Source organism: Cherax quadricarinatus, chromosome 31 (genome assembly GCF_038502225.1).
Source record: "Cherax quadricarinatus isolate ZL_2023a chromosome 31, ASM3850222v1, whole genome shotgun sequence".
NCBI classification, from domain to species: Eukaryota; Metazoa; Arthropoda; class Malacostraca; order Decapoda; family Parastacidae; genus Cherax; species Cherax quadricarinatus.
Genome location: NC_091322.1, coordinates 36,265,240 through 36,284,488, shown reverse-complemented (window position 1 = coordinate 36,284,488; position 19,249 = coordinate 36,265,240). Strand labels below are relative to the sequence as shown.

At 40.5% G+C, this 19,249-nt stretch overlaps 1 protein-coding gene across 20 annotated transcripts in view; it reads right to left on the bottom strand.

The window, feature by feature from the left end:
- LOC128697010 (uncharacterized) overlaps positions 1-19,249 on the bottom strand; it is a 1,143,041-nt gene that overhangs the window by 591,300 nt on the left and 532,492 nt on the right. For all 20 annotated transcript variants that reach the window (XM_053788515.2, XM_070090364.1, XM_070090365.1 and 17 more), the window contains one exon: positions 14,730-14,793. In XM_053788515.2, the coding sequence (XP_053644490.2) occupies positions 14,730-14,793 (64 nt within the window). The remainder of the gene's footprint in view (positions 1-14,729; positions 14,794-19,249) is intronic.

Below are 19,249 nucleotides of genomic sequence, written 5' to 3'. Positions count from 1 at the left end.
ATATCTGTTTTTCACTCATTATTGTAATATTTCATGTCACTGTAAACAGTGTAACATTAATTCGTCAATCTTACCACTGTTTTGTGTTGGTTTTCATTGACTGCCCCGTTGGTTAGGTCCGTCAGGAAACAGGACAAGAGTTTCCTGACGCGGGTCTTAAAGTCATATGATGACCCTCAGCTGGAGCTTTTAAGTCATCTGACCCAGGCCTTCCGCCGGCTTACCAAGGTCCACCCCTTTAAACATTAAGGTTATAATTTTTAAAGGAGCTTCCTTGAGGTGTGGTCTGGCGTTTCACTACAACCATTTACCTCCCTGCCTCTCCTCCTCCTCCTCCTCCTCCTCCTCCTCTCTTCCCTCTTCCTTGCCTAATGGTGTACATTCCTTCCTTCGTTAAAAAAAAAACGCTTATTATTTCCCATTATCCCCTTTATTAAGTTATTCGAAACTATCCATAGACTAACACAATGAATTTGTCTTCACTTGGATCAAAGCTGATTGCCTTCCGAGTGCTGTATGACCTCTACGGGTTTAGCACTCTCAAATATTAAAATACTACTACTAATAATAATAATAAAGTCAATCTTTGAAAATATGTAAGTTTCCTTCGCTGCTGTTTATCTCTCACACGTCCTCCATTTTTCCCCTATATCTCACCATCACTTCCTCTCTCTCACCCTCCCTCTCCTCTTCTTACAATCCGTCCAAGCAATACGCTCTTTCTCTTTTCTTTCTCTCTTTTACACAGGGTTTTACAAGGTCGGTCTCTCTCTCTCTCTCTCTCTCTCTCTCTCTCTCTCTCTCTCTCTCTCTCTTTCACTCTCTCATTCTCTCTCTCTCTCTCTCTCTCTCTCTCTCTCTCTCTCTCTCCATATATGTTTGCTGGTCCTTGGGCATGACCTCAAGTGACCCAAGTTATCACCACCAGTCGCTGACTCTTGACCCGGCACTTTCTCCACGTCCACCAAACTACTTATTACTCAAAAAAGGACGGGCGACTGGAGGAGGACGAGAAGGTGCAATAGAAGGAAAATATAACACAAGTAAAATCAATTTGATGAAATCTAGCAGGGAATGAATCATAACCCCGGTGTCCCGGTCTTCACCCAGATGGAAGGACGACAGGAGGAAAATAAAATGCAAAAAAAAAATGAGGGAGACGAAGGAGGACGAATAATTGCAAGAAAGAAAAAAAATATATCTCATAACAATAAAAAGGCTTTGAAATGAGGTGATGTACGTAACAACTCTTAGTTTGTAAATAAAGTCAGGAACCTTAACCTAAACTTGTTAAACCCTTTGTAAAAAAAAAAAAAAAAGTTATGGACCAAGAAAAGAGTAAGAAACAAAAGAAAACACAGAAAAGGAAGAAATAGCTAATAAGAAGAGGACTAAGAGTTACATTCCCCGAGTCGAACACCTGTGATCTCCCAGAGAACAGGTGTAAATCACAGGTGTAAATAACCTAGAGAAGGTAACACTCAGGTACCTGATGGGTTATTACAAAACATTTTGGATGTTGCTCTTCGTGTTAGATTACTTTTTATACTGTTAGTATAGAAGCTAAAGATAAATTACTGCATTTATCAGAGGCGTCATATTAAGAGGAAAGGTGTGAAGAGTGATGTCATGCAGAGATATTATCAGGGGGTGAATGATGTCACCAGCGGAGTCACCTTCGGAGTGATGTCATGCAGAGAGATATCATCAGAGGGTGAATGATGTCACCAGTGGAGTCACCTTCAGAGTGATGTCAGGCAGAGATCACAGAGGATGAATGATGTCACCAGTGGAGTCACCTTCAGGGTAATGTTATGCAGTATCACAGGGGATGAATATCACTAATGGAGTCACCTTCAGGGTAATATTATGCAGTATCACAGGGGATGAATGATGTCACCAGTGGAATCACCTTCAGGGTAAAGTTATGCAGTATCACAGGGGATGAATGATGTCACCAGTGGAATCACCTTCAGGGTAATGTTATGCACTATCACAGACACCTTCAGGGTAATGTTATGCACTATCACAGAGGGTGAATGATGTCACCAGTGGAGTCACCTTCAGGGTAAAGTTATGCAGTATCACAGGGGATGAATGATGTCACTAGTGGAGTCACCTTCAGGGTAATGTTATGCAGTATCACAGGGGACGAATGATGTCACCAGTGGAGTCACCTGTAGGTGATGTTATGCTGGAAGATATGACAGGGGATACCAAAATCTTACACCTCGAAAAAAAAGAGTATATAAACTGAGAAAGTGGAATATATAAAACTCCTGGTGGTAATGTTGATGAACCGCACCTCTGAGTTATATCTTCATGTATATTCGAAACAGAGAAAAAATCAAACAAGAGCCATAAATATTATAGTTTGTGAGACCCCATATAAAGATCATTAGATAAATACAAAGACCTTGTGGCTGCTTGGTTAATGGGGTTTCAAGCCGATCGATAGCGCAAGGGTCATCAAGAATGCATGTAACCTGTTCACAGGGTTATTCTGGGTTACTAATACTTCGGGTTAACAATCCGAATAGTCATCACTATATTTGTTCAACCATTCTCCTCTCACAGCCACATTCCTTTCCTCAATCACATACCATTTAACCATTCCCAGTGGCGTTACTTGGGTTGGTGTCACCCGGGGTGGCATCTTTTGTGTCACCCCCAAAAAAAATCCAGGGGCGGGGGGATGGGGGTAGTAAACTCCAGTTACACCACTACTGCATGACCAGTGACTAACGTTTATCAATGAGAACGTTTAAGGGCCATAAACCGAACAGGAAAATACTTCTCAACTTTGTTAATGATAAAATAAAGAATGGTAGAATACTGAGGAAACAAACTCAAATACCACCTTGAGTACCGGCAACAGATCCTACATTTATTCATCTTCAACAATTCAAAAAAAAAACTTGAGCACTAAAGAAAAACATTGCAATATCAAAGAAACAAGAGTTCCGATTTGACCTTGAGTAGAGGCAACATCTCAATTAAGCAGATTTTACATTTCCTTGCCTTCAATCCTGCAAAATCATCTATCACATCAAAATCAATGCTGACAACTGACCCATTTTCTATGGATATTGACTCATTGTGGATCGTAAATAGTTTTTAATCAGCTTCAACTTCGAAAACTCCTTTCACAACAAGCCACAGAAACACAGTAAGGAACAACCTCAGGCAGAGTGTCAGAGTTGGAAGAGATTCACTGAAATACCATTCAGTTATGAATGTTTGTGCATCCAATGCAGTCCAGTGCTTAACTTTTTCAAGATCAACATCAGCAGCTTGCAGGTGCCTCCTTAGTCTTGGTATTTCAAGCATGAGCTCTTCTTGTATATTTCATTATAGAAGACTGTGAGTCTTGAAGCATCACATCCAATTCTTCTTCATTAGCTTGCATCAAGATTCTTTGTTTGAATGACTCCAAACATGGCTGCCACATCCTTGACTGATTTTGATCGCATCTCGAGTTTGTTATGAAAACAATCAATGCACTCCAACATCGCCGTCTTGTTTTCTTCCTGTAGAGTGAGTCCAGAATCTCTTGCCTGCTCCCCTGCCATCCTTTTCTTTAACCTGATTCTTCTCTCTGTTGGAAATCCATACTCCTCACATTTCAAAAGTGACTGCTGTATTGAATTCTCCACTATGCGATCTCGCCCTTCATACAAAAATAATCGCAGTGCCTCTAGCTTCACCACCACTTTGTTAAGAGTTAAATTCTTAGTCTGCAAGTACTGCTGTGCAAGCTGAGCCTCCCGAAGTATGTCACACCAGAAATACAGATAACACAGAAATGTGAAATCACACACAGCAGGAGAAGACCTTGTGCTGCTCCTCTTGTATCCAAATTTTCCTGTGGATCGCAAAGAGCTTCAATCACTGCCACAAATTTCTCGAACGATTCTGCTACTGATTTCACTGCACTGTAATGAGAACTCCATCTTGTTGTTGATAATCTTTTCAAAGAGACTGCAGTATGGTCCATTAATACATCCCATCGATGGGTTGAGGAGGCAAAGAATGTGTACGCTGACTCAACAATGACAAAAAAATTTCACACATGATGAATTCTCGATAAAAGAATGACCCCACAAGTTCAATGAATGGTCCACACAACCACTGAAAATTGCCTTCTTTTCCTTGAGAATGGCTAGTACACCTCCATGGACCCCGGCCATGGTGGCAGAATTGTCATATCCTCGAGCACAGCAAAGCATGGAGTCCAGTCCATCAAGGGAAAAGAACAAGAAAAACTTCCTTCACTTGAACTCTTCCAACCTCCATTTGCACGTACCTGAAAACTTGTTGCGACCCCTGAATGGATCACAATGTATATAATGTATATTACCTGTTCATATAATTTTATATTGCTTATATTTGCGATAATAGCTAAATCGTAAATATATTGCTTTATATTATTATTTGAGTTATGTTATTAGGTAGGATGCAATATTTAGATATATTATTCAGTGCTCACAGTTCAAGTCTTGATTGTCTAACTACTGTAATTATCGCTCGTTGCTAGTTTCCCTGCCGGCTTCTCGGTGTTGCTGGGCAACAGCAGCACGGAGTCACGTGATCAAAGGGGGGTATCACACCTCTCCTGGAGTAGTCTGTCTGGGCTGCTCTCTCTCTTGTCGGTTGGACGTTCTCCTGGCAAGACGCCCCACACTCCTCTCTCTTGTGGGCCCTTGTTGGAAGATCGTCTCTGTCGTTTTCTTGTTGCTGGTTCTGTGGAACTTTGTTCACAGAACATTGTCTAGACTTTAGTGATTTTCGACGTTGTACCAAGGTTGTGTGTCACAATGACACTGAGAAACACAGGTCCTGAGCTGTAGCTTCTGACCTAATTTGTACTGGTATCTGTGTACTGTCACAGTCGGGGATTTTCTTATGCTGAACTTAAGATTCAGTAGTATGGGAGTTTTGTGACTTTTGTGGAGGATCTGCAGATGGTCCCTACCTAATGTCGTTATATTATCTCCTTATTTCTGATTGTGTCGCTATTGCTTGCTATATTGTTGTTCGGCTTATCAGTCGTTTTATTGTTCAAGCAAGCTGTTCTGATTGCCAGGTTGGTCAAGAAGTTAGTTGATGTGAGGACTTTGTCAGTCACTGGCTTAAGTCTAGTCGTGAGACATAGCGAACTACTTAGAGCACTTACACACATACACACAAACTTATTTGTATATATATGTATTATTAAATGTTAATGTACCAGACGGTACTTAAGACATATAAATGTGATATGTGCCTTCAGCACAATATTACTGTACACGAGAGAAGTGATTATTTTGATTATGTTCATTACATTAATTTAATTTGATAATATACTCCTAGACATCTTTATTATTAATAAACTTAATAAATTTTAATTTCTTTAGTTAGTAACCTACCAGTTGCAATCCTGAAGAACTAATAATTTTAATTGAATCTTACTGAATTCTAATGGATAACTGGACCAGGATACTGACTACTTGTTACAAAACCCAGTAACAGGCTGGATGCTAGAAGGGCAGTCCTTTCTAGTATTCACTGGAGATCTCTATGCTTATTAGAAATCGCGTTTTTTGTAACATAACTTCTGACATTTGGTCAATGTGTGACACATCTGGTGTACTGTCAAACATAACACTGTAGTATACAGCTGTCTTGATATCAGTAACAAGCTTCTCTTTGACACGATTTGCCAGGACAATTAAAAAATCATTTTGAGTTGATTCAGCAGACACAGGATGCAAGTTACGTCAGTGACGAGTGATCATAGTGATGCCAGGTGGATTAAGGTTTCTTCCAAATTATCGTAAATAAATTTATCGATTTATCGTAGTTTTTCGTATAGCGTCATTGATTTTCCCTATATAGGCCTATTTGTACTCTGTAATCATATAATAGGCTATATAAAAACAAAGGATTTTTCTCTTATGTTGCTGCAGCACTGTTCTGGGCACCAGTATCACCTTCTTTAGAGGCTCTATGGTGTCACCCGGGGCGACCCCATTCCCTACCTCAATCATCCCTACCTCAATCACACACCATTCAACCATTCCCTATTTCAATCACACACCATTCAACCATTCCCTACCTCAATCACACACCATTCAACCATTCCCTATTTCAATCACACACCATTCAACCATTCCCTACCTCAATCATACACCAATCAACCATTCCCTACCTCTTATCACACACCAATCAACCATTCCCTCCCATCACACAAGGAACCAACACACACACACACACACAGGGACCAGGAGCTATTACTCGACCCCTGCAACCACAAGTGAGTGCACACACAAACACCGAACAGGCCAAGCGTCTTATCGACAAGTGCCATTCACAAAATAACACACACACACACACGCACACACACACACACACAGGATGTTCCAGAGAGGGGACACAGAAACAAGGGGTCACAATTGGAAGCTGAAGACTCAGACGAGTCACAGGGATGTTAGGAAGTATTTCTTCAGTCATAGAGTCGTCAGGAAGTGGAATAGCCTAGCAAGTGAAGTAGTGGAGGCAGGAACCATACATAGTTTTAAGAAGAGGTATGACAAAGCTCAGGAAGCAGAGAGAGGACCTAGTAGCGATCAGTGAAGAGGCGGGGCCAGGAGCTGAGTCTCGACCCCTGCAACCACAATTAGGTGAGTACAATTAGGCGAGTACACACACACACACACACACACACACACACACACAGTAACAAACTTTTCTTCAAGAATCAAACAGTACTACTGCTCACTAAGTCAGTTTCCCTGCGCTCCTCGTGGCCTTTGATGGAGAACATTCAGGTAATCGGGCGTTCTTCTCTTCCTCTAGAACATTCAGGGTTACGCAGGCTATACAACACCGTCACACACACGACAAATCCGCATGGAAAGATCAAATTCCTTGATTCAATTCCTTACAACGAGAACCCCTCACCAACCTCAAGGCACCTATCATTACACCTAGGGAAAACTGAAGCCATTCTCTTTGGAACGAAACATAAACTGAGAAGGGTAAATAATTTTAATGTTCAGTGTAATGGGGAGTCCATCACTTTGGTTTCATCAGTAAAATATCTGGGAATCCCCTTTGACCCATGCATGTCAGGAGAATTGATAGGGAACAGTGTAGTAAAGAAAGCGAATGCCAGGCTGAAGTTCCTGTATAGACAAGCACAGTGTCTACCTACTGAGGCTCGCAGGACCCTATGTCTAGCCCTTATACAATGCAGTATGGATTACGCTTGCTCTTCATGGTACTCTGCCTTGACAAAAAAACTGAAAGATAGACTGCAAATCACCCAGAACAAAATCGTAAGATTCATCCTGGGGCTGGGACCAAGAGAACATGTAGGCCAGGATGAATTACAGCAGTTGGATATGCTGAATGTTGAAGACAGAGTAAAACAACTGAAGCTAAATCATGTTTATAAAATTGCTCACGAACAGTGTCCAGAATATCTTGCTGTCAATTTTGTCAAGGTTGGGAACCAAAGCAATCATAGTACTAGGGGGAGAGAGCACAACTTTGTAGTACCCACAGTCAGTGGCCAGGCGTCAAACACCTTTTATTGTACAGCAATAAAGGAATGGAACAGACTACCCGCACATGTCAAAGCCAGTCATAGCATGAACCAGTTCAAGAAGACTGCCAAAAAGTGTCTGATGAATGAAGCTACAGAAAGGGAGGGGAATGATTTTCTATTTTTTAGCTAAAATACGTGTAAATTTTACCTTATCCCTAGTAATGACCCTCGTATTGTAGTCTTAATGACCCTCGTGTATTAGATAGTCTTTTTAGTATGATAATAAGATGTTATCTTCATTGTAGAATAATAAGAAAATATTATAACCTTTATATTACAATAATAAGGTAAAATGACCCCAATGGAAATAAGTCACTCTGTCTGACTTTTTTGGGTTATCCTAGGTTCTCTACACATATACTGCTATGTATGATAATTCTATGTAACTGTATTTGTGTATACCTGAATAAATTTACTTACTTATTCTTGAGGAGGCGGGTGTGAAGTGAGCTCAACCTGCCTCAGTTACCCCTCAAGAGCGAGAGTTAAATAAATTTCATTTTCTATTATTGCTGTTGCCCGAGGTGGTAACGTTTTCTATGATGGCCATCACTATCGTTATTATACAGTAGACCGTCGTTTAATTAACACGGTACTTACGATCCTGAAAATTCGGTTTTAGTTAAATCCGTGTTAGACAAACTAAATAACTTATGGGAAAAATTAGGTTACGTTCCTATGAGCCCCCAAAAAACCCAAACAACTTTTTTTTAGACCAACAGATCTTACAAAAATAAAAGTGAATATGTAACTGTAGTTCATTGTCGTGATGTATTATGTTATTTTTACTGCTTAAGATTACAAATGCAACAGCAATAATAGTATTTCTTACCTTAAATTGTGGGTGGTGGTGTTTGTGGAGAGTGGAGAGTTAATGCTGCGGCCCTACTGGGCTGAGGTGGATGGTAGAGGTACTGGTACAGAAGTCGATCGTTGTACTGGAGTGTGCATAAATTCTGTAATGGATTTCTGCTCTATTTTACCCCGCAGTACATTATACAACTGACTGTAAGGCATCAGCTGCTCTAGACACCGTTTCAGGGTCCTCTTCAGTGAAAAAGTCTAACTTTAAGTCAGTAAATCAGTCAAGTCAGTAAGTCAATCAGTAATACAGTCAGTAAGCCAGTCAGTCAAGTTAGTAAGCCAATCAAGTCAGTAAATCAGTCAGTAAGTTAGTCAGCCAGCCAGTCAAGTCAGTAAATCAGTCAGTAAGTTAGTCAGTAAATCAGTCAGTCAGTCGTCACACAAACTCATATTTACCTCATTCTTTTTATGTGCAAAAAGTGACGCTACGGCCACAGGTTATCCTCTTGTTTAATATCTCTATTTTCTTCATTAATTCTAAGACTTAAACGCTTATACCTTTTCTTGCCATTTTCAGGAACACTTGTATGCCTACTGGGTGCCATGATTGCTTGGCAGATTTAAGATATGGCAATTAAAAGATCTAAACTCCTTGCAGAGGATGGTACGTACTACACGCGTATCTTGTGGGTCTTTACCTGACACTAACAGAGCACTGTCATCCGCATAGTAGCATAGTAGGTACGTCGTTTACATAACATAGGAATAATAAGGAACCCTGAATACTACCTTGGGGAACCCCACATGCTATCGGATTTTGTTTTGTTGATTCTGACAATTTGTTTCCTGTTAAGACAGGACTTAAACCAGTCTACAGAACCTATGCCGATAGCTTGAAGTTCCTTACATAATATATTGTGGTTGACAGTATCGAAGGCCTTTTGCAAGTCTAAGGTTACCATTCTTATGAGGTTCCCTATCGACATTTCATTTCTCGTGTAATCCATCAGATTAATTAGGGAGGTGTTAAGATCTAAAACCTGATTGGTAACTATGAAAAATGTTGTCATTAAGATAACTACTTGACAGTACACCGCCCTCTCTAGAATTTTGGATATTACACTGAGTATACTAACAGGCCTACAGTTGCTGACATCAGACCTACTGTTTTTCTTGAAGATAGGAGTAACTCTGGCCTCCTTGAACCCCTCTGGTACGGTATTAGTGGTGATGGACAAATTTATTATGTGAGCAATGGGAATTGGCAATCCAGAGGCATCATCTTTTAGGAACTTAGACGGAATGTTATCTGGGCCGGTGCTCTTAGGTGGGTTTAACCTGCTTAGTTTTTTTTGCACGAAGTCATGAGATACACTTACTAGCCGACAACTGTTTGAGGTTACCCCAATATTGGTATAGTATGTTTTAAACTTATCAGAGTCTGTGTTAAAGGTATTTGATGCAGCTGGTAGTTTACTTACTAGTGTTGATGCGACAAATGTATAATAGGAATTAAAATAATTTGCCACTTTAGTTGTTTCGTGGCATACCTCGTTATTGATATTTAGTGCTATGTTAGATCTATATACGAGTTTATGGCTATACACAAACTGTTTGAGCTGTTGCCAGAGCTTTCTAGAGTTATTCTTGTACTCTTTGATTTTTGAGCAATAGTGCCTGACCTTTGCTCCTTTTATAAGCCTCTGCACTCTGTTCCTCACCCGTTGAAATTCATTTAGTGCTGCAGTATCCTGTCTGCCTTAAATTTTTTAAGCAACTAGTCTCTGAATTTCATATTATCTAATATCTCAGTAGTCATCCAGGGTTCGGTTCTCCGTTTAATCCAAACCTCTTTCACTGGTGCAATATTATCAAGGATGACAGTGAATGTTGTTTTGAATTTTTTTCCAGTCCCCATGACTGATTTCCTTCTTCAGAGAATTGCAGGATAAAGATAAATATAATTACAGTAGCCTGTACCCCTCTAACAACACCCATGTTCACTCTTCACTCTTTTTATGTGCACAACAAAAAAATTTCCTGCTTTTTAAAAAAAAGAAACCACTGATCCCTATCAATCACCTAGCAATGGCCTAGTAGCTACTCTAGCAATCGCCACTGACTACTAGTAGATTTCCTATTTTCTTACTTCACAAACTCCCCTTCACTCCTCACTTCACGGTCCGGCTTCACCTATCACACTTCTAGCTCGTTTCCATCCTGGCAGGATAAAAAAAGTTTTAATCAATGGTGTTATCCGTCCAAAGCTTCCTCAAACCCATTTAGCGGAGCTGCGCCGTGTTGTCTGGTCTTGACCGTAGAGGTGATATTTCAGCCATTTTTAAAAGCACTGAGGGAAAAAAAAACGGCCAGTACAACCTGACAGATTCCTTGGAGTTTTGTCTTTAGATCTGGCGTTTTCTCCTGTTTCCCTCCCAGTGTACACTGGTCAGTTAATATAGAGGTCAGCCACTGAAAAAAAATCTTTGACTGTAACTATTCACTTCCTTCCCGCGATTTGGCACTGAGGGGAAGAACCACCACTACAGCCTGACAGTTTCCTTGGAGTTTGTTTTGTAGATTTGTCGATGTCTCCTGTGTTTCCTCCCATTAACACTGGTGCAGATGATATGATGGTCAGCTACTGTCAGTATAGTTGAGAACGTCGCTTCGCTAGTTGTACATCTGGCAGTAGCTGGTTTTTGAGTGCCAGTCAGCCATGTTTAAATGTTCACTTCCTTCCCTCATTTGGCACTGAGGGAAAAAACCGTCACTACAGAGTTTTGGAATTTTGTAGTTAGGTTTTCTCCTGTATTGTCTTCCCATTGAACACTGGTGCAGTTAATATGGAGGTAAGTTACTTCAGTGTGGTGGAAAACGTCGCTTGTCTGGTTGTACGTCTGGCAGCAGGTCTGGTATTAGAATGCCGGTCGTCCTCTTTTGGTCATATTTGGTCCATTTCATTGTCGTCAGTCAGTTTTCTTGTCACTATAAGTTCCTTGTATGTTGTTGCAGCAGTACTTGCAACTAGGCCATCACTGGAGTTTGGATCGGCCCAGGGGATGGCAAAGATACAGGAGCAGCTGTTGTTGCTGCTGCCTGAGAATGATCCAATTCCCTAGATGTAATAAAATTTACAATATCATTTACACGCTTTACTATATAATTTACACACATTACTAGGGAAGGCAGCTGTAAAAATCTGAACTTGTGTAATGAAACTGAAAAAAAAAAATGATTCACATTAAAAAAATGATATTTTTATTAAGTTCCGAGAGTTGTCACTCTAGGATAACCCAAAACAGCTGACCAGTCCTGAGATCATCTCCCAGGTCGCGGTCTACATCACTTAACTCATATAAAGGTAATCGCGAACGAGCGATGAAAGATGCAAAATAACGACAATTCACCCCAAGTTCCATCTTGGTATTGATTGCAACATGAAAGTCCTAGAGCTATCATTCAACTCCTCCTGTGGTTATTTTGCATCACATAAAGGTGTCTATTACCAAACAAGGTTGGCAGTACGAAATGGTACGACTTTTTTTAAAGTACGGTATAAAGTTACGGTGAAAAATGAGACATATGTGCAACATCTGGTTATCTTTATTGTAGACGTTTCGCCAGCCAGTGGCTTTATCAACACAGATTCTAGGACATAATTTGAAGACAGTAGAACTATATACAAAAGATGAGGTAATCAGTGCCTCAGCTTTGGAATTGGTGTGAAGAGCACCGTAGTCGAGAATCTTCCCGACTTGCACATGTGTCTCAGCGTTCATCTTGTCGGTATTGTATACCATTCTTATGCATAAAGTTACGGTACGGTATTTCTTACAGATTCGAAAATCGGCGGAAAAAAAAAAAAAAGTCTGAGCCACCTCTGTTGAAAACATGGAACATATACAAACTGATATGACAAAAAAAAAAAGACTTTCAATGGGCCTTTACCTATGATATACCTTTCATGAGTTCCGAGAGTTTTTCTACTTCCATAGCCCGGCGTTAGACCAGGCTTGTCTGGTGCTTGCCTGGTCAACCAGGCAATATAAAATAACATGAAATTCAAGGATGACAAATTGCAACTGATCATATATGGGAAGAATAGAGAGATACAAAAGAGGTTACCACCACCAGCCTTGCCGAGTGTTAGGTGAACAAGGGCAGTAGGTCTTAACAATACATAAGTAGGTTAGATTTTGCCACCGAAGTGGCTAGTTTATTGTGTAACCCATATCCATCCTGTGGAGGGTAGCGCAAGAGCATATAGACACACAAAATGCCTAGGAACTAGGCCCTAAAAGGGTTCACAAGAGTACATCTGCACTTACATATAGTACATGGGTAAATTGTTAGCATTCTCAGTAAGGCTTTGCAAATAATTAACCTGGCGCTGTAGTTCTCGGTCTCAGACTAGGCCTCCCTGACAGACTGATCGGTGAGGCAGTTATTGCTTGCCACACGTAGTCTGACAAACACACCACAGCTCGACTGTTCGGGAACCCGCTTGAGGAACTTACGAAGTTGACCTATGACCTGTTTCGGGACTTTTCCTATTTTCGTAATCCGGCTTCGGGGCCAGGCCTCCCTAATAATTGTCTGCTCAACCAGACTGTTGCTGTTGGCGACCCGCTGGACGATATATCCAAAATACGAAGGATAATACTACAAAGTTACCATGCAAAATTATGGCACCTAGTTGCCAAGGCAACATCACAGAAGCATTTGGTTGCCATGGCAACATCACAGAAACACCTGATTGCCATGGTAATATCATAGAAACACCTGGTTGCCATGGTAACATGAAACTCTTGGTTGCCATGGTAACATGAAGCACCTGGTTGCCATGGTTACCTGACCCTGAAGGTTTATAGTAATAAACTAATACTGCTACTACTACTGCTACCACTATTACTATTACTGTTACTACTACTATTACTACTTTAGCAGTTAAGTGACATCCATTAGGAGATAAATCGCCTGATCGTAGTTTTACTGTTCCACGTCACCTAACAACCTGCTTGATCAGCCAAACTTTAACATCACTGTTCAAAGTTCTGCCTTGGACGACGCTCATTTCCTTTCAAACGTTTATATCATTACCATAATTTTCTCATTTCACACCAAGTTCCATTTTCTTGTTCTTTTCTTTACCTCCCAATTATCGCTGTTTTTCTTCCTTTATCTCCCAGTTATCATTTGCCTCTACCTAAGTTATCCTTTGCCTCTACATAAGTTATAGTTTCCTTCAACGTTGTGGGTCACCAACAGCCTAACTGAACAGAGATTATCCATACAGGAAAGTATCCCTCCAGTGAGGAAAAATATCCCTCCACACAGAGAGAAGCTTGAGCAGTGACCCCTTGTGGAAAGTTATCCCATGTCAATACTCAGGGCCTTGGCGAGGAGACTAGCCCAAAGAGACATGATTACGACATACACAATATTCAGAGGAGGTGAGATTACAGAGAGGGACATGACTGTAACCCGAGGATCAGGCATAAGCAACGTAAGTGAAAGCTAGAAAAACGCGAGTGCTCAAAATGATGAAGTCAAAGAATACTTTCCCCGCTCTCAGGGGAGTAGGAAAGTGAACCGGCATAAAGGAGTGGTTATATAAATATATGGTTGTGGGAATCATCGTTCCAGCGTCCCGATCTCAACTCAGGCCTCCTGGGAAGACATATATTAACAAAACCAATTAAGAAATAAACAGGTAAGTTAAGATAAATGTATGCTGATTGTAGGAGGTGTTTGAGTATATCGTTGTCACACTGCGTGTTCTTGAGGCAGAACAAGGAGATCGGTAAGCTGGCCAGAATACTAACTTTTTAACAGGCTTCCGTCTGATATTCATACTAAAAGAGGGTGGTAGTACCTTCCTTGATGATCATCACCTGTTAATGTAACATGTGTAAACCATCTATTCCTTTCACAATTAGTTTTGAAAGAAGGCACGAGGGGAAAGAGGGGCTCAGACTGGATCAGTACTACTGTTCAGAGAAGCTTAAGAGTAGGGAGGCTAGGAGCCTAGATTCGACCCATGTAATGGAAACATATTGGTGAATACTCTCTCTCTCTCACACACACACACTCATGGTCCAGGGAGAGTGACCCAGTAGCGACCGGTGAAGAGGCGGGCCTGAAGCTATGAATCGACCCCTGCAACCACAATTAGGTGAGTACAACTAGGTGAGTACACACACACACACAGGTGGCCAGTTCAATGAACCTTTCTGTTATACTTGTATCACCATTCTTACAACTTTGCAACTTGTTAAATAATGTGTGTGAGAGAGAGAGAAATTCAGACAGGCAGACACACTGTACTCACCCCTTTCCTGGTCTCATTATTATTGAGAGTGTTGGAGTGTGTGGTGGGAGGCGCGGCCTCGAACCTGTAGGGAGAAACAAACGTCATTAATTTAACAAACACCAACGTGATCTCACACAATCACATCTTATACACCAAAGCTTACAGTTTCAGTGGGACTCGAAATATATTCAAGGGAGATAACTTTTAACTTCACAATAGAAAAATTAAGAGAGTATTAACTCACCACTACTGAACAGAAAAGAAATGCAAATGACGGGAGAGAATCATGTCAGATGATCTTACACAGAGCAAGGCTTAAAATATGCCACTATACTATGTCGGCCTAATAATAATTCACGCAACTGGGTGTATTTCTATACACTAGGGTGGTTAGCAATGGCCACAATGTGACCACAATTGAAAGTTTTGACCCACGAAATTCACACCAGACTGGCTATGGCAAGAAATATTTCAGGTCTCCTCAAAACCGTCATTAAGAACTCGAGAATTTATAGTAACATTACTGAAACACAAAGTATTTAAGGAAGTTATAAAACCCTACTTTCAAGTTGTTGTCTCTAGGCTGGAGTACTGCTGTACTCCAACAGTTCCGTCCAAGGCAGCTGAAATTTCAGACCTGAAGAATACGCATTTGATGTCTCTCGATCTGTTCTCCATGGAACGCAGGCGAGAGAGGAACATTATACTCTACGCCAGGAAAATTCTAGGACTGGTCCCAAATGTGCACACACAAATAGTTCCCCATGAAAGTAAGAGACTTGACAGATGGTGCAGAACACTCCCAATGAAAAGCAGGGGTACAATGAGTACACTAAGGAAAAACTCAATAAGCATGAAGAGACCAAGACTTTACTGCCCTCCTCTCACATATACGGAGGGGATTACCAACAGACCCCTGGCTGTCTTCAAGAAGGAACTGAACAAGTTTCTCAAGTCAGTGCCTGATCATCCGAGTTGTGATACTTATGTTGGACTTCGTGCAGATAGCACCAACAGCCTAGTTGATGAGTTCCGAGAGTCGTTCTACTCCCAGAGCTCGGCCTTGGGCCAGGCTCGTCTGGTGGTTCCTGTTCAACCAGGCTGTTGCTGTCTTGCAACACTGCATTGCTCCTGGAGACGTACGAGAGTGCGAAAGATCTTGAGCTAAAGATTTCCATCCCCAAGTGGTTTGTTATACATTGTTAAGTTGTTAAGATCGCCTGATTGCAATTACTTTGTACACACACACACACACACACACACACACACACACAGGCAGGATCCATACATAGCTTTAAGTAGAGGTATGATAAAGCTCACGGCTCAGGGAGAGTGACCTAGTAGCGATCAGTGAAGAGGCGGGGCCAGGAGCTCGGACTCGACCCCCGCAACCTCAACTAGGTGAGTACATATATATAATATATATATATATATATATATATATATATATATATATATATATATATATATAGTGTGTGTGTGTGTGTGTATTTACGAGCAATTTAAAATAATTATCAACTAACGTTAGACGAGGTTTCGAGTCGCCAATGACCATTATCAAGTAGAGATGATACTGATCCAGGAGGCATCAAAACATCTCAAGTTTTCCCTCCAAACTGAGTTATTCGTTAATTGTTATAGCCAGGGTATTGTGAATTGTTGTAGCCAGGGTATTGTGAATTGTTGTAGCCAGGGTATTGTGAATTGTTGTAGCCAGGGTATTGTAAATTGTTGTAGCCAGGGGATTGTTGTAGCCACGGTATTGTGACCTGTTGTAGCCACGGTATTGTGACTGTTGTAGCCAGGGGATTGTGAATTGTTATAGCCAGGGTATTGTGAATTGTTGTAGCCAGGGTATTGTGAATTGTTGTAGCCAGGGTATTGTGAATTGTTGTAGCCAGGGTATTGTGAATTGCTGTAGCCAGGGTATTGTGAATTGTTGTAGCCAGGGGATTGTGAATTGTTATAGCCAGGGTATTGTGAACTGTTGTAGCCAGGGTATTGTGAATTGTTGTAGCCAGGGTATTGTGAATTGTTATAGCCAGGGTATTGTGAATTGTTGTAGCCAGGGTATTGTGAATTGTTGTAGCCAGGGTATTGTGAATTGTTGTAGCCAGGGTCTTGTGAATTGTTATAGCCAGGGTATTGTAAATTGTTGTAGCCAGGGTATTGTGAATTGTTGTAGCCAGGGTATTGTGAATTGTTGTAGCCAGGGGATTGTGAATTGTTGTAGCCAGGGGATTGTGAATTGTTATAGCCAGGGTATTGTGAACTGTTGTGGCCAGGGTATTGTGAATTGTTGTAGCCAGGGTATTGTGAATTGTTATAGCCAGGGTATTGTGAATTGTTGTAGCCAGGGTATTGTGAATTGTTGTAGCCAGTGTATTGTGAATTGTTATAGCCAGGGTATTGTGAATTGTTGTAGCCAGGGTATTGTGAATTGTTGTAGCCAGGGTATTGTGAATTGTTATAGCCAGGGTATTGTGAATTGTTGTAGCCAGGGTATTGTGAATTGTTATAGCCAGGGTATTGTGAATTGTTGTAGCCAGGGTATTGTGAATTGTTGTAGCCAGGTTATTGTGAATTGTTGTAGCCAGGGTCTTGTGAATTGTTATAGCCAGGGTATTGTAAATTGTTGTAGCCAGGGTATTGTGAATTGTTGTAGCCAGGGTATTGTGAATTGTTGTAGCCAGGGGATTGTGAATTGTTATAGCCAGGGTATTGTGAACTGTTGTAGCCAGGGTATTGTGAATTGTTGTAGCCAGGGTATTGTGAATTGTTATAGCCAGGGTATTGTGAATTGTTGTAGCCAGGGTATTGTGAATTGTTGTAGCCAGGGGATTGTTGTAGCCACGGTATTGTAACTGTTGTAACCACGGTATTGTGACTGTTGTAGCCACGGTATTGTAACTGTTGTAACCACGGTATTGTAACTGTTGTAACCACGGTACTGTGACTGTTGTAACCACGGTACTGAGACATGTATACAAGACTTGTATAACAATGATATACAGAAGGCTGAATGGAAGTAACACAGACAAATAATGTCACACTCAGACGGTACACTAATTCTGTTGTCTTAATTAGAGAGAATCCTGTTATTTCCGCTATGTAGAAAGGTCACTAACTACGACCTCTAAGACAAGCTTAAAGCTACCAATAAACACCTCTAGAACTAGCTTAAAGCTACCAATAAACACCTCTAGAACTAGCTTAAAGCTACCAATAAACACCTCTAGAACTAGCTTAAAACTACCAATAAACACCTCTAGAACTAGCTTAAAGCTACCAATAAACACCTCTAGAACTAGCTTAAAGCTACCAATAAATACCTCTAGAACTAGCTTAAAGCTACCAATAAACACCTCTAGAACTAGCTTAAAGCTACCAATAAATACCTCTAGAACGAGCTTAAAGCTACCAATAAATACCTCTAGAACTAGCTTAAAGCTACCAATAAATACCTCTAGAACGAGCTTAAAGCTACCAATAAATACCTCTAGAACTAGCTTAAAGCTACCAATAAACACCTCTAGAACTAGCTTAAAGCTACCAATAAATACCTCTAGAACTAGCTTAAAGCTACCAATAAACACCTCTAGAACTAGCTTAAAGCTACCAATAAACACCTCTAGAACTAGCTTAAAGCTACCAATAAACACCTCTAGAACTAGCTTAAAACTACCAATAAACACCTCTAGAACTAGCTTAAAGCTACCAATAAACACCTCTAGAACTAGCTTAAAGCTACCAATAAACACCTCTAGAACTAGCTTAAAGCTACCAATAAACACCTCTAGAACTAGCTTAAAGCTACCAATAAATACCTCTAGAACTAGCTTAAAGCTACCAATAAACACCTCTAGAACTAGCTTAAAGCTACCAATAAATACCTCTAGAACTAGCTTAAAGCTACCAATAAACACCTCTAGAACTAGCTTAAAGCTACCAATAAACACCTCTAGAACTAGCTTAAAGCTACCAATAAATACCTCTAGAACTAGCTTAAAGCTACCAATAAATACCTCTAGAACGAGCTTAAAGCTACCAATAAACACCTCTAGAACTAGCTTAAAGCTACCAATAAATACCTCTAGAACTAGCTTAAAGCTACCAATAAACACCTCTAGAACTAGCTTAAAGCTACCAATAAACACCTCTAGAACTAGCTTAAAACTACCAATAAACACCTCTAGAACTAGCTTAAAGCTACCAATAAACACCTCTAGAACTAGCTTAAAGCTACCAATAAACACCTCTAGAACTAGCTTAAAGCTACCAATAAACACCTCTAGAACTAGCTTAAAGCTACCAATAAACACCTCTAGAACTAGCTTAAAACTACCAATCAACACCTCTAGAACTAGCTTAAAGCTACCAATAAATACCTCTAGAACTAGCTTAAAGCTACCAATAAACACCTCTAGAACTAGCTTAAAGCTACCAATAAACACCTCTAGAACTAGCTTAAAACTACCAATCAACACCTCTAGAACTAGCTTAAAGCTACCAATAAACACCTCTAGAACTAGCTTAAA